Source organism: Marmota monax, unplaced genomic scaffold (genome assembly GCF_021218885.2).
Source record: "Marmota monax isolate L192 unplaced genomic scaffold, Marmota_monax_Labrador192_F-V1.1 WCK01_AAM20220418_F8-fsc00014, whole genome shotgun sequence".
Classification (NCBI taxonomy): Eukaryota; Metazoa; Chordata; class Mammalia; order Rodentia; family Sciuridae; genus Marmota; species Marmota monax.
Window position 1 is genome coordinate 23752322 of NW_026695222.1, and position 14700 is coordinate 23767021.

Below are 14700 nucleotides of genomic sequence, written 5' to 3' on the forward strand. Positions count from 1 at the left end.
GCCTCAGATTTTCCTGGAAAAAAGCATGGGCTGGCTGGGTAAACAATGACACACACCTCGAGAAGGAATTTTCCAGTTTCCACTGGAGAGGGTGCTCGAGGGGGGATTACAGAAGAGCTTTCAGGGGCCAAAATACATGGTGAGTCCAAAGCTGGCCTTTGGGGTTGGACAATCTCAGCTCTGTGGTTCTCTGGCTGGGTGACCTTGAATCACATGGTACCTAGGTATTAGTTTGTTAGGGCTGCTGAAACAAAACACCACAGACCTGGTCACTTAAAAAGTGGAAACCTTCTTCCTCCCTGTCTTGGAGGCTGGACGTCCAAGGTCAAGGTGTCGGTAGGGCAGGTTCCTTCTAAGCCCCTCCTGGTTGAACATGTGTCTTTCCACTGTGTCCTCAAAGCTTGTTCCTCTGCTGAGCAGCCCTGGTGCCTCTGCAGGCTCAGACTTGGCCTTATGAGGAGGGTATTAGGGCCCACACTAACGTCCTCACTTGGACTCACTCACCTCTTTAGAGCCCTGTCTCCAAACGCAGTCACATTCTGTGACATTGGGAGTTAAGAACGTGTGAAGTTAGGAAGGGACAGAATTCAGCCAGGACAATGTGCATATTTATCAGCACTCTCTGTCTGTGAACACTGTTCATGGAGTTCAACTCGCTCAATCCCCATGACAGCCCTGGGAGGTAGAGACTACTCTCATTTAATAGATGAAGAAACTAAGGCACAGAGACATTCAACAGCTCCCCTGAGTTCACACAGAGAAGTGTGGAGTACGGATTCAAACTCTGGCTCCAGGTTCTTAGGCACTAGCTCTGGTGCCTCTTCTGAGATGAGAACTCTCATTTCATGAGTTGTGAGGATTTATGAGAAAATGCATGTACGGGTAGCACCGCAGGGCCTGGCACACAGGACGGGAGTTTCAACAAATGTTAGCTGCTGTTGTGATCAAGGGGGGCTCAGGGTCTGATCTTGACCGGGGCCAGAGTGGGTGGCTCTGGAAGAGAGCTCTGGATGAATGTTCCTCGAGGGATTCCCAGATGCGGACCCTGCTGCCTGCCTGTCTTTTGGTCAGGAGGTCTTCTGAGAGGTGGAGGTGTTGCATTGCCCTTGGGTGAGATGGCTGAGCTGTTCAGAATGGAGAGGTGTGGATGGTCCTTGTGCCCCTCGGGGCTGAGGGGCAGCAGAGGCCCAGAGAAGTGGCTGTGGGTTTTAAAGCTCTGACTGGCTGTGTCCTCATGGCCTCTGCCACTCATTCCCCAACCAGAGCACCACTGCCTGCCCTGGGGGACACTCAGGTGGGTCCACTTCTCTCCTGGTGGGCTGAGCCCAGAGTCGGGAGGTATTATAGTGTCACAGTTATGACCCCTAGCATAGAGCCAGATGACATCAGTGCAGATTCCCAATCAGCCATCTCCTTGCTCTGTGACTTGTGGAATTCACTGCTCCTCCGAGATCACCTGCAAAATCAGAGTAATAACGGAAAGTAACTCACAGCAGGTTTAAGAAGACTTGTGAAGGTAGTAAGCTCTGAGCACTTCAGACAGTGCCAGACTCAAGGCAAAATGTTCTAGAAAGAGCAGTTTTAAAAATCATTCTTACCATTTTTCTGGAAAGGTTTTTCGTTTGTTCATTTATTTGTTTGCTGTTGCTGGGGTTGGAGCCCAGGGCCGGAGCATGCTAGGCAAGTGCTCTACCACTGAGCCCCAGCCCCGGCCCCACCTTCATTTTTTCCATTTATTTATTCAAATATTTACTGAGCATCTCATATGTGCCAGATCCTGGGGATCAAATTGGAAGCAAAAACAAACACCACTTTTGCTCTCATGGAGTTTATGATCCAGGAGAGAAAAAGGTGTTAGTCAAACAATCCCACGAGGAAACACAGAGTTACAAAGAGTGATGTGTGAAGATGGACGAGGGCAGGGGCTCTCCGGGGAGGAGGCTCACCTAGCATGCTTGAGAACTGGTTCAAACCCCAGAACCACACACACACACACAAAGGAAGACCAAAATGGGCAGGGCTGGGTGCAGGTCCGTGAGGAGCCCTTTCCTGGCATGCCTGAGGCTCTGAGTTCGATCCCCAGCACCACCAGAAAAAAAAAAAAAGTAAAATGGGTAGGACAAGTTTGATAACGTGAGACCTGATAGAGGAGAAGAAACCTGGGGGAGAAGGAGGCAACTGTGTGGTACATCGTGCGGTGAGTGATATGAGTGAGGCCAGAGACAGCTGGAGAGGACAGGGGGTGATCATCGCTTCAGGGCAAGTTGACATTTAAGAGGTTATTTTACACTGAGTGCAATGGGGAAGTTCCTGGAGGGTTTTGAGAAAGGGTTGTATCCCTTAGCCTTACTGCATAACAAACAATGCCAAATCTGAGTGTCTCGAACAAAGAACCTTTCATATGTTCATCATGACTTGTGGCTTAGCAGCATGGGCTGGGCCCAGCTAGGAGGCTTGTCCCTGTCCCACACAGGGATGGCTGGCTTCATGCCTGCAATTGTGATCAGCCAGCAGCCACCACCCTCACCGGCGTGTCCGCTGTTGGCAGTGTCAGCGGGGCCAGTGGAGGTAACTGGACCACTTGCTGCTCCTCATCCAGCAGGCTAGCCCAGACCCGGTCATGCGGTGGCAGTCACAGGGTTGCCAAGAGCAACTTGAGAGCAAAGCGTCTTCCAGCCTCCGCTTGGGTCACCATTATTCAAATCCCAAGGACTGAAGAAAGTGGCACTTCAAAGTCCAGACGAAAGGGGTGGAGCTCTATCAGGTTGGCCTCCTGGGGCTCAGAGCAACTTGGAGAAGGAGAAGAGGATCTAGAAAGGCCAACTAGAGATACGCAGCTTCGGATAAGTGCAGAGGACCGCAGAGGGACTGGCCTGGGAGTGGAGGACAGGGCCTGCCAGGTCAGCATGGGTAGGGAGCAGGAGGCAGAGGCTGGAGCTGCTGGAGCCAAGCCCGTGTGCCTGGTGGGAGTGGGGGCGAGGCCTTTCAGATCTGAAGGCTGCTCTCTTCTGAATGAAGCGTGAGATGAAGTCGTCAGCTGAGAGAGACCTGTGGAAAGTCCTGAGGGGTGAGGAGAAAAGGAGAGGACAGCAGTGGTGTCCCAGGGAGTGGGAACAAGGCCACCCGAGAAGTGCAGCAGGACCTTCTGGGCTTCGCAGCCCTGAGAGGAACGTGACTCTCCAGCTCCGCTGTGGATTGTCTGCAGCAGGAGCGACTGGCAGGCTCAGGAGCGCCAGCTGGGGGTTGACTGGGTCTGGGGCTTTATGAAAGGGATGCAGGACGGCAGGGGAGAAGAGAGGAGAAATGAAGGGGCCCTCCAGAGACATCAGACGGCAGCCAAGGGGCACCTGTGGTCACTCAGGGTACTTTGCCTCCAAACAGACGCAGGAGGGGTAGCAGTTCTCAGAGCAGGTCTGCAGGCAAGCCGCCCGAGGGCGTGGGTGTGCGCTGTCCTTCACCATGTGGACACAAAGCCCACGTGTGCAGATACCCACATGCAAATACAAGCAGGGGCTGCGTGGATCTGTGCAGGCAGACACAGGGTACATGCAGACAGATCCACACAGACCAAAGCACAGTGTGCACCTACTGACGGGGCCGAGTGTACATGTGGAGATGCATGTATGTCCCAGCTCATGATCGACACCCATCAACACATGGTGTTGATGTTCATCTGCATGTGGAAAAGAGCAGCATGATGTAAAGTAGCCTGGGTTTGACTCCAGGCTCTGCTCTACCATATACCAGCTGTGCAACTTTGACCAAGTTACTTGACCTCTTCATGTCTCAGTTTCCTCATCTGTAGAATGGAGATAATAATCACATCTACTTGCTAGGGTTGTCACAAGGACTGAGGGAACTACACCATGCTCCTTGGGGCATCTCCCACCCACAGGCCCCTCTTCCCAGCCTACTTGCTGGGTTCTCCTTGTGGCCCAGTATCTGGGCTCCATCCAGGTCTATTCTCAAGTCTGTGTATGCTCACTCCCTTGCTATGTGCCCACCTCTCTTGCCCGCTTCATCACACTGGCCAGACCTTGTCCCCTATTCAGCACCTGCCCTGGGCCTACACTGGCCCTAAACATGGCTGGGGAAACCTGAAGACTCGCTGGAGCTGGTGGGCAGCAGCCTTAGGGACCTTACCCCTGCCCGCCTCCCGCTACTGCAATCTCCAGAGGGCTTCTGTGACCATCTCCTTAGCCCTCCACCCTCCACTGTCCCCCATCCTCACTCCCTGATGACCCCTTTCTTCCTACATCCCCGAGAAAATCAAAGCATTAGGAAGCGATTCTCACAGCCAGGTCCCATGACTACCTGCAGGCAGGAGTGTCCATCAATAGGACAAACCCTATTTGTCCTATTGTGACCAGAGATAGGAGGTTCCTTGGACCCATACCAATGTGCTAAGAGGCGTCTTTGTCAATCACATGAACATCTCTAGAATTGGGACTTTTCTTGTGATTGATTATTTGCTTTTTCTTTGGAGTGGGCGTTTCAGTCCCCATGGTTACTTAGATTTGGTGACAGACGATAGCATGCTGTCCTCCTTAGCAAGATGCACCACAGTCCCTGAACTAGCCAAGACCAGCCCCTCCACAGGCCCCGGACCCCACCCCTGCTCCTCCACTCCAGAACCCCCGGCAGTGCCTCTCCCTCTTCCTGTGGCCTCACCACCCCCCACCACGGCGTCACTCCATGAGCCTTTTACCCTCTCATCTTGCAGAAGTGCTCTTGACCCGCCTCACCTGACTGCCTGTCCTTCCCCTCAGAGCAAAACTGCTTAAGAGCCATCTTTGCTCCCTGTTTCCTATTCTCTCCTCCCCCCTCTCGAGCTCCTCCTACCCAGGCTGTCACTGTCAGCAGCCTGTCCCCCTGCCCTCGGCAAGGCCACCATCCACTAAATGCATCGCAGTGCTCGGCCTCTTACTTGACACTTACATGGAATCTGAGCACAGCCGAGCACATGCTCCTTGGGACACTTCCTTAACTCAGCCTCCAGACACCAGTGCCCTGATCATCTCCTCCCTCAGAGGCTGCTCCTTATCTGCCCTTTGCTGTTTTCTCCCTGTTGCTCCATATCTAAACCTTGGAGAGCCTGGGATTTGGTGTTTGAGCAAAGACCCGCGGAGGTGGAGGAATGAGCCTGGGAAAATGCAAAGGCCCTGAGGTGGAGTGTGCCTAGGAGGAGGACCTGCAGGGAGGCAGTGTGGCTGGTGAAGAGCACAGGGCGGGAAGTAGAATCTGAGGTCCGTAAGGTACCTGGGGCCAGATCCCACAGGGCCTTAGAGGGCTTGGAGGCCTTCAGCTTCTATTGTCACCATCATGGGACACTATTAGAAGGTTTTGAGTGGAGAGAAGTAGCCTAATCCAAGTTTTCACAGGATCCGTCTGGCTGCTGTGCTAATAGACTCCAGGGGCAAGGACCTCCTGAGGGACATTATGATGATTTGGTTATGAGATAAAAGTTGTTGGATCAGGATGGTAAAAGTGAACATCAGGTTTTAAATATATTTTGAAGATAAAGCTGATGGGAATTACTGACCCATTAGCTATGGGGGACCAGAGAAAGAATTCATGGTAGCATGAAGGCTTTTGGCCTGAGTCACCAGAAGCATGCAATACTACTACCAAGGCGGGGGTGACTGCCATGGGTTTGTGGGTGACTGATAATCCACAATTCTCTTTTGGACACTTTGAGTTTGAAATGCAGAGTAAACCCCAACTGGAGCTGGGGGAGAGGCAGTTGGATGTGAAGTTCTAGAGTTTAAATACACAATTTGCACTTTGGAAGTTGATTTAAGCCTTGCCCTGTGTTGCACACCTGTGATCCTGGTTCTTTGGGAGGCTGAGGCAAGAGGATGCCAAGTTCAAGGCCAGCCTGGGCAACTTAGCAAGACCCTGTCTCAAAATAAAATAAAAAGGTCTGGGGGTAGATCCCAGTGGTAGAATACTTGTCCAGCTGCCAAGTCCGTGCCCCCCCCCACACACACACACGTATGTCAGTTGAGCCAGGCATGGTGACTTCACACCTATAATCCCAGCAACTCAGGAAGCTGAAGCAGGAGGATTGAGGCCAGGCTCAGAATAAAAAGGACTAGGGATGTAGCTCAGTGGTGAATCACCTCTGGATACAATCCCTAGGACCAGAGAGAGAAGAAATAGAAAAACATGTCAGAAGCTGTACAGGCGTGGATGGCCCCTGGGAGACACCCGGGCGGGCAGACACAGGCTGGGCTGAGGAGGGAAGTGAGTGCTCCGTCCCCTCTCCTCCTCCAGGGCAGAAGTGTGAGCTGTGGCTCTGTGGCTGTGCCTTCACCCTTGCGGACGTGCTCCTGGGGGCCACCCTGCACCGCCTCAAGTTCCTGGGACTGTCTAAGAAGTACTGGGAGGACGGCAGCCGGCCCAACCTGCGGTCCTTCTTTGAGCGCGTCCAGAGACGCTTTGCCTTCCGGAAAGTCCTGGGCGACGTCCACACCACCCTGCTGTCAGCGGTCATCCCCAACGCGTTCCGGCTGGTCAAGCGGAAGCCCCCGTCGTTCTTCGGGGCGTCCTTCCTCATGGGCTCCCTGGGCGGGATGGGCTACTTCGCCTACTGGTACCTCAAGAAAAAATACATCTAGAGCCGGCGGGGCTCGCCCGACTGTTGGTGTCTGTGCTGTGTGATTCCCAATGACCTCAGAAACCCACTGTCCCTCCAACACTGGACAGCACTTCCACCCCTCGTTCTGAGTAGTTCTGTTGTCGGTGTAAAAACCTTCCATAGTTGTAGAAGTAGCCGTTGCCAATGCTGTGACCTGAGGCCATGGCTCTGCTAGAGAGAGAGAGAGAGAGAGAGAGAAACGAAACAGAATGCCTTTTCTTTCGATTCAAGGTCTCAACATGGAACTGTGGGGACTGGTTAGGGTCTGAGGTGAGTCCCCGGCCTTGCCATCCAACAGGGCCCAGGTTCTGGGAGGTGCCGGGGGCTCCGAGAACCTGACCGCTCGCCTCCCTTCCCTCTTGCCAGGACAAAGCCAACACCAAGACACAACTCTGCCAACCAGCACCTGGGGCTGGCTGAGGCTGGAGAGCCAGAGACCCCGTGGAGGCCCCTGAAGATCAGAAGGGGCTTCATTCTTCTCCTGGACATGGACTAAGACAGCACTGGCCAAGGCAGTGGCACCCCAAAGCCTGACCATGGCTGGGACAGACACCATGAGCATCCCCCGGTCCTCCTCCTGAGTGTGTCCAGTCTGGCGTTCAGTAGCGATTCCCTCGGGCAGCAGCCATCAGCACTCCCTACCTTGAGTTGTTTTCCCATCCCATGAGGTGGGACTTTCAGCAAAAGCCACGTTGGCCTTCTCTCAGAAGGTCAGTGCCAGCTCAAGTGCAGGGGTGGGTCCCTCTCCACCTCCTTTAATGCCACCTTTCCCACAATTCCAGGGGCTCCCCATGCTGCATGCAGGGGGGTCTCTGTCTCCACGCTGCCTCCTTGGTCGGGTCTCACTTTCCTGTGCCTTTTGCGTGTTGGGAAAGGGTCTGGGTGTCACTGCCGCTCATGCTTAGAAACCACTGAAAGCCCCCAATAAAGCATCCAGGAGGAGCAGTTGCTTTTCATTTCTAAACCTGTTTGTCCACCCAGCTCTCGTTTCCAAAGTCAGGCCAGAGGGCTGGAGGTGAGGTTGAGGTCCCCAACTGAGTTGAGGGCAGGTTCCAAATTGCCGGTCTAGGATGGAGAGACTTTCCAAAGCTCTGATCTTGAGGTAAACACTCCTTGCTTAGGCACAGCACTTCCCAGTTTAAGAGCCTGCTCACAAACATTTGCCTACATTAACCTTTAGCGGGCACCCAGGGCACATCCCCACACCAATTTCTAAGTGGAAAACGTATTAAAATGCCCAAAGAATTAAGCGGGGATAATAATTTGTGGAATATAGTTTTATATTGAAAGAAGATGGTAAGAATCTGCCCGTTTAAAAATAGCCAGATCTAAGACAGGTCAATGGTGGATCTTGGAGACCCTGGACACTCTGGTACTGCGTGTCCCACTGGGCTACCCAGACATGCAGAGCCTCCTCACTTGCAATGCAACCTCCACTCAAGAAGAACAGCAGCCTACGCTCCTAGCAGGATCCACTGCCCTTGTGAAATGGGGACACGCACACCCTCTCCAAAAACAAGACTCACAAGGCCCTGCCTGTCTGCCACATAGCTTGGGGTGAAGTCATATTCTCCTCCCACTCTTCCAGGTCTAGAGATCACACTCGAGCCTCACTGAACTATAACTTACAGACCAAATTCAGCTGTCACTAGCATTCCCGTGACACAGTGTGCACATACAAGCAAAGAAAATCCTCACAACTGCCGCCCTTCTGAAACTGTTCCCAAGGCCATTGTTGATATTTACAATTTCTCTTTTCTCCCCGGCTACTCTATGTTTGTTCTCTTTGCCTCAAACAGTGCTCTGCTGGTTGGTGAAGTCTGCCTGGTGAAATGACTCTAACTTTTGGTGGCCCTTGGGTTACTGTGGTCTAACCATCTTTTACCATTAGATGTGAAGGTTTTGTAGGGTACCTAGAACCCCATCTCCATACATAGCTTCCATGCTAGCATTTGTAGAGAAGCCCAGCATGCCTTGGTAATCAGGTGGAGCTCCACACCCTGGGAGGTGACACCACTTTGCCTGGAGTTTCAATGTAGGAGGGGCTCCAAATGGCCAAGCAACGGAACCACTGATGTGTTCCCCAACAGAAACTTTCTGTCCTTGGTACTTATCATCTCTAAGTGGCCAAGGCCCACAGTTTCAGGGATGGAAAGCACTATGTGTGATAGTGGAGTCACTACTCCCTCTTCTACCCTGGCCCTGCTGGCCCTGTGTTACTCAGCTGAGGAGAAACCAGGACCATGACAGGTTGAAGTGCAGTTTCTATCGCCCCCTGCAGGTCAATGCTCCAGCCCTGCAGCGTCTCCCAGCCGGCATCGGAACAGAGCCTTCAGTAGCCCATTTCAATGTTCTGTGAATCTGGCTGCTTCTGGGTACAAGAGTAAGGACATGACAAGACCAGAAGTTTCCATTGGTATGACCCCTTTGCTGCTCTTCCCTTGCTGTAACCTCGATTCTTTGGTCAAAGCAATGTCACATGGAATACCAAGACTGAGCCCAGACATCCTATGTCCTTGTGTGTAGTGGTCAGAGACGGCAAATCCACATGGAGAGCCAGTGAGGACCAACTGCTGCTTCCTCTATAATGGAAATGGTTCCACGTAGATGAATGTGATGAATGGTTCCATGTCATAACTCTGGGCAATCTGTGCACTCAACAGTGATATTGACTAAATAGGGTTTTTTTTTTTGTGTGTGTGTGTGTGTGTATGTATGTGTGTGATGCTGGGGATCGAATCCAGGGCCTTGTGCATGTGAGGAAAGCACTCTACCAACTGAGCTATGTCTCTAGCCCCCTAAATAGGTTTTTTACGAGAGGAAGTCCGTGTTATACCATTTATAACCCATCAGTGACCACGCCCGTTCTCATGAACCTATTGGACAAGCACAAGGGTATCTGGGGAAAGAGAATGACTAATAGCTACAAAACAAGGAATTTTTTCCCCTGGTATATTGACCCATGACCTCCTCTGCAGTGGCTACCTTTGGGGGAACATGCACGTAGGACACATTACCCTCCCATTCTATGCGCACACGCCTTCTCCCACAGACCTCCTTGTTACCAATCCTGCAATCTTTTCTTTCCATGTTCCTGATCATCCAGCCAAACCCTCTATCCCATGCATATGTAGGTTCATATTTCGGACTTCTGTCTCCACTTGAAAAGTGGTCAACCAGATGGACGGCTTGGACCTGTGTTCTTGGAAGCTATTTGCCTTCTGCAGTGTCTTCCAGGGCACCCTGCAGTGCTGTAACCATCCACTTCCACCTGGCACCAGGCCCGAGTTTTTTCTTCCTCCATCAACTGACCACAGGGACTTCACCACAAGACCTTGGGTACTGATTGAGGAAGAGGCAGCAATGTGGCAGAACAGATGGCATTGTGCTATCACTTTCACTTGGTAAAATGCTGCTGTACATGCATGTCTTGGCTTGACAGGTCAGATGACACCCAAATCGTGACTGAGTGCTCAGCCAGGTTGCATAGCACTTGGTGTCTCGTGGGCAGGAGTTCAGTCTCTACAGGGCCCAGAAGGAAGCCCGATGCTATTTCTTAAAAGGACAATCAATTATCATTTGCAGAAGAGGAAATTGTGGGGTATGCTGAGATTTTCCGACTGGGACTTGCTGGAAGCTCAATGCCATGTGCCTGTTTCAGAGACAACTGAGGCACCATTCATTGGATGTGCTGGGTCACAGGCTCCATTGACAGAGTATCTTGCACCGCAGCCTGAATTGCATTGGGACCCATTCAAAACTGGCAGAATTCTGGGTTATTCAGCAAATAATTCAAAGAAACACGTGTGCATGGGCATGTGTTGCCTCTGGTTGGGCAGCCAATCAGTGAGGAAGAAGAGAAGAGATTTCAGGGACAGCTAGCAGCCTCTGACATAGGAGTAACTGAAAAAGAAGACTGCTGGAAAGGTTGGTGGGTGCAGAGGAAGCCCAGGCTGGCGGACAGCAAGACTGCCATCTGCTGGTTCCACATATGGGGAAACCAGGATCCTGCATGAGATGGCGGGTGGTTGAGTCAGGACCCCACTGCCACAGAGCTAGAACCAGGAGTCCTTTCCCTGGTCTCATTCTGTCTCTGAGAATATCATGGAGGAAATCTAGGGTGTCGACAGGTATTTACTCTAAATTCATGGGCTGCTGGGCCATGGGGGATGCAGAGGTGACGGCAGGTGGCTATTGGAGTTCTCTAGTCAGGAAGATGGGCAACAGCACTCCGGACTATGGCAACAGGGGCTCCTGAGTTTACACTGTCAGCTGGGCGAGGTGGGGCACACCTGTAGTCCCAGCCACTTGGAGGCTGAAGGGGGAGGATCACTTGAACCCAGGAGCTGGAGACCAGCTTGGGCAACATAGTGAGACCCCATCCTCCCAAAAGAGAAAAAAATAAAAGAAAGGCTTCTCTGACATTCCCTGAAGAATTCCTGCTGGGAGGACAGTAAGGGCTGCTGAAGGTCATAGTTTCTTCTGTTTGTTGGTTTCTTATTGCCAAAGTTACAGACTTGATGACCCAGGTCACTCCAGCATATCCCCAAAGTCCTATCTGGCTCTTCTCTAGCAACCTGGGCCCACACTGCCTAAGGGCCTCAGTTTTCTCATCTCTGAAATGGAGCTGGTGACACTAACAGCTGCCATTCATTAAGTACTAGGAAATATGCATAATTTCAAACCCTAAGAAGCATGGATAATTGTTTTTCATTGATGAAATGAAGACTCAGAATTCAAGAACTCATGGTTCTAGTAGTAGATTATACTATGGGTCTTCCCAACAGCATTGCATAGCCACAGCCTTTGACACGAAACTTCAGCCCCTCTCACTGTGGGTGGAGTTTATTCCCTGCCCCATCAAGCCTGGTTTTTCCGGGTGACCTTCTTGTGTTAGTGGAATATTGGTGAAAGGATATAACTTAACCACTGAGCCATATCCCCAGCCCTTTTTATTGTTTGTTTTGAGACAGGGTCTTGCTAAGTTGCTTAAGGCCTCCCTAAATAGCTAAAGCTGGCTTTGAACTTGCGATCCTCCTGCCTCAGCCTCCTGAGTCACTGGGATTACAGGCATGCACCACCATATCCAGTGGGCAGAGGTTTTAAATGTGCTATGTGGTTCAGCTTGGACATGGGTACCAGCAACCATCAAAAGGGGAGCATGCCCCTAAGTAGTTGCTGCCCTTTTTTCTGGATGCCAGAACAAAACTAGCAAAACAGGACTGAGCCTATCTTGTGGCTTACAGCCAGGCAGAGCCGCCCCCCAGGCTGCAGCAGAGCTCAACAGCTGAGGGCAGCCCATAGTAGCAGAGTTGACCTGCATTTGCTGTAAGTCAGTAAGTCTGTTGGGAGATGTGTTATTACCAAGCAGTATTAGAGCAGTAGCTGACTAATATACTGGCAGAACTGGGCTATGAAGTCAGATATGTTTGAAGCCAAAGTCCCAGCTATTTTCTCTTGGTCTGTATTGGAGGGAACCACAGGTGAGGTGATACATTAAAATGTCAAGCATCAGACTAAAAATAATCAAGAACAAACACCAGTTGTTAATCTTATTCATGTTGCATTAGATTGATGACATGGAGAAATTTCAGGGTTATTGAGGAAATTTAGTTGTTAGAGGGTCTGCCCCTGAGAGAGAGAGTCATTAAGCAAAGATAAATCTCTTCGATACTAAGCAGGTCTCATGGGTGTCTGATATCTCAAAGCTTATTTTCCCATCTGTGATTGCATTAGGCCAAACAGTGACTAGTGAGACAGAAAGTATTCTCATTTTGTAGTTGAGTAACAAATCAGAGAGGCTAACTGCTTTGCCCAGGGTCACGTGCTGAGGAATTGAATGCAGGCTTCTTGGTTTCCAGTCCAGGTCAGTTCAGGAGAGCTGGTTTATGCCCCCGCCGCTCACCCTGCATCAGTCCCCAGCAGCAAGAGGTGCCTGGCAGATGAAGTACGCTCAGGAAGTGCAGGCGGAAGCCAGGGCAGGTGCAAGGGGTGCCAGTGGGAACACGCAGCTGGCTCAGGCAGGCCCCAAATGACTTTGTTCCAGAAATTAAGATCTAATCATGGAGGTTCCCACACTCCCCCACCCACTTACCTCCTAAGCACTCGGCGACCTCAGAAGCTCAGACACTGGGTGGCACACCTGGCAGAGAAGGCAGCGGGTGGCAGGGCTCTGTGATAAGGCTCCCCGCCCAGGGCCCCGGAGGAAGCATCCTGGGACCAGCGGTGGGCAGCCCGTAGTTCCCTGGGTGGACAGCACCTCAGACAGCACCGGGACCTACTTTACCTTGGCCAGAAGGACGCCACCAGTTCAAGGCTCTTTCTTTCAGCTGTCCTGGAAAATGGCTCCCTCCCTCTCCAGTAACTTCGTTAACCTGGAAACCAGAAGGCAGAGTCTGAGGTGCTCCGGGGCCACGCCGGAGCACAGGGACACAGCCTTACCTGTTCAACAGCACCTCTGTGAACTGAAAACGCGCTCGTGGTGGGTTTTCTTTCTCCTGGTAAAGTAAGTTATGCTACTGGTGACACACTAGGACCTACCACACCTTGGACGACCCTCGTGTTGTCCTCCCACACAAGGTCCTGTTCTAAGCACCTCACAAGCTTTAATCCCCACAACACTTCAATGTAGGTACCATCCCTCATTTTACAGATGAAGAAACTGAGACCCAGAGAGGTTAGGTGCTTGCTCCAGGGTGCACAGCCAGTGTGGATGTTAGGGTTAGGATTGGAAACCAGGCAGCCTGTTAACCTCCTTGGTCCTTTTACTTCCCTAAATGCTTTATGTAATTGTCTCTGCCTGAGCTGTGAAAATGTCAGGGTCCATTGGGGAAACACTGCTTCTGATGCTCTGCACACTGTCTGATGTGGCGATTTCGTTGTCTGAATGTGGTTGAACTGCAACCCATGGAGGCAGGTCGGAGTCTGAGTTAATGCTGCACTCCCCCCCTCGCCTAACACAGAAACTAGAACACTGGGTGCTCCCCAACTACTGGGTGACTGATGAGTGAGGAGAGGCACCGTGAACCCCACCTTACACGCCCGAAGCAGGGGCTCAGAGCTGACCTGGTTGAGGACACACAGCTGCGAGTTATAGTCAGCACGAGCCCAGATCTTCCGCTCCAGACTCAGGCTAGCTAGGACGTCACTCATTCTTGGTAGCAACTGCATTATGTGACTCACAGAGTTACTATAATTTATGTAACTGATATAATTTATGTAACTGTCATTTGGGTTTTGACAAGTTTTCACTCTTGCAGCAACTATAATAAAAATCTTTCTGTACACATTTCTGTAGTGCAAACCCCTACACTGAGGTTGTTGGGTCTGTGCGTTTTCAGTTTGGTTTCCACCAGGTCACCGTCTAAACAGGAGGTACCAGGCTTCCACCCGCGTCCCCTGCAGCGGGAGGGCACTGTTCTCTGTGCTGGGTGTTCAACTGTAAAACTCCCCAGGTGCTGTCAGAACTGTCAGAGGTTGCGGGGACAATTCCTAATGATGTCTAAACCATAGGGGTTTCTCTTAACTACCATCTCGATAGTGATCAAAAATGTTTTGATTTTGGAGAGTTTTTAAATGACCTCTGCAGCTCATCCCTTTGGGAATTAGGTTTGGTTCCCCAAGTGCAGTAAGCCCATATGAACCCATGTGACCAGGCCCGAATTACCCTAGGGTGTCGTACAGAGAAGGAGGAGCAGAGTGGTGACACACTGCACCCAGAAGTGTGCTCTCGTGTCACTCACCAGGAAAGGAGCTGCCCCCTCAGCCCTGAGGGGGCAGCTTCTTTCCTGTTGTTTCCTAAAATAAAAGCCATAATCAGCTTTGAAAGAACTATTTATCACGCAGAACAGAGAAACAGAGGGACAGGGTAGACGGGTTGATGAGACAGCCCAGACCACCCAGAGCTCATCACGTGAGGAAACTGAGTCCCAGAGATACTGAGTGATTAGTTCAAGGTCACACAGAAGAGCAGAAAAAGCAGTGGCAGAATCCAGTCCACACCAGGTATTCTAACTTCTGGCTGAGAGTTCTTTAGATTGCAGCTAGGCACATCTGTAGCC

General features: G+C 51.4%; 1 protein-coding gene across 3 annotated transcripts in view; it reads left to right on the forward strand.

The window, feature by feature from the left end:
- Gdap1l1 (ganglioside induced differentiation associated protein 1 like 1) overlaps positions 1-13949 on the forward strand; it is a 28038-nt gene extending 14089 nt beyond the window's left edge. The window contains exons 6-7 of one of the 3 annotated variants that reach the window (XR_009225788.1): positions 6277-7350; positions 8922-13949. Coding sequence is in view for 1 of the 3 variants with exons in the window: in XM_046433531.2 (XP_046289487.1) it covers positions 6277-6620 (344 nt within the window). In the remaining 2 variants the exon portion in view is untranslated. Of the gene's footprint in view, positions 1-6276; positions 7746-8921 lie in introns of those variants that run through there. The other 2 variants (XR_009225787.1, XM_046433531.2) reach the window with 2 other exon arrangements.
- Positions 13950-14700: the final 751 nt, after the last annotated feature.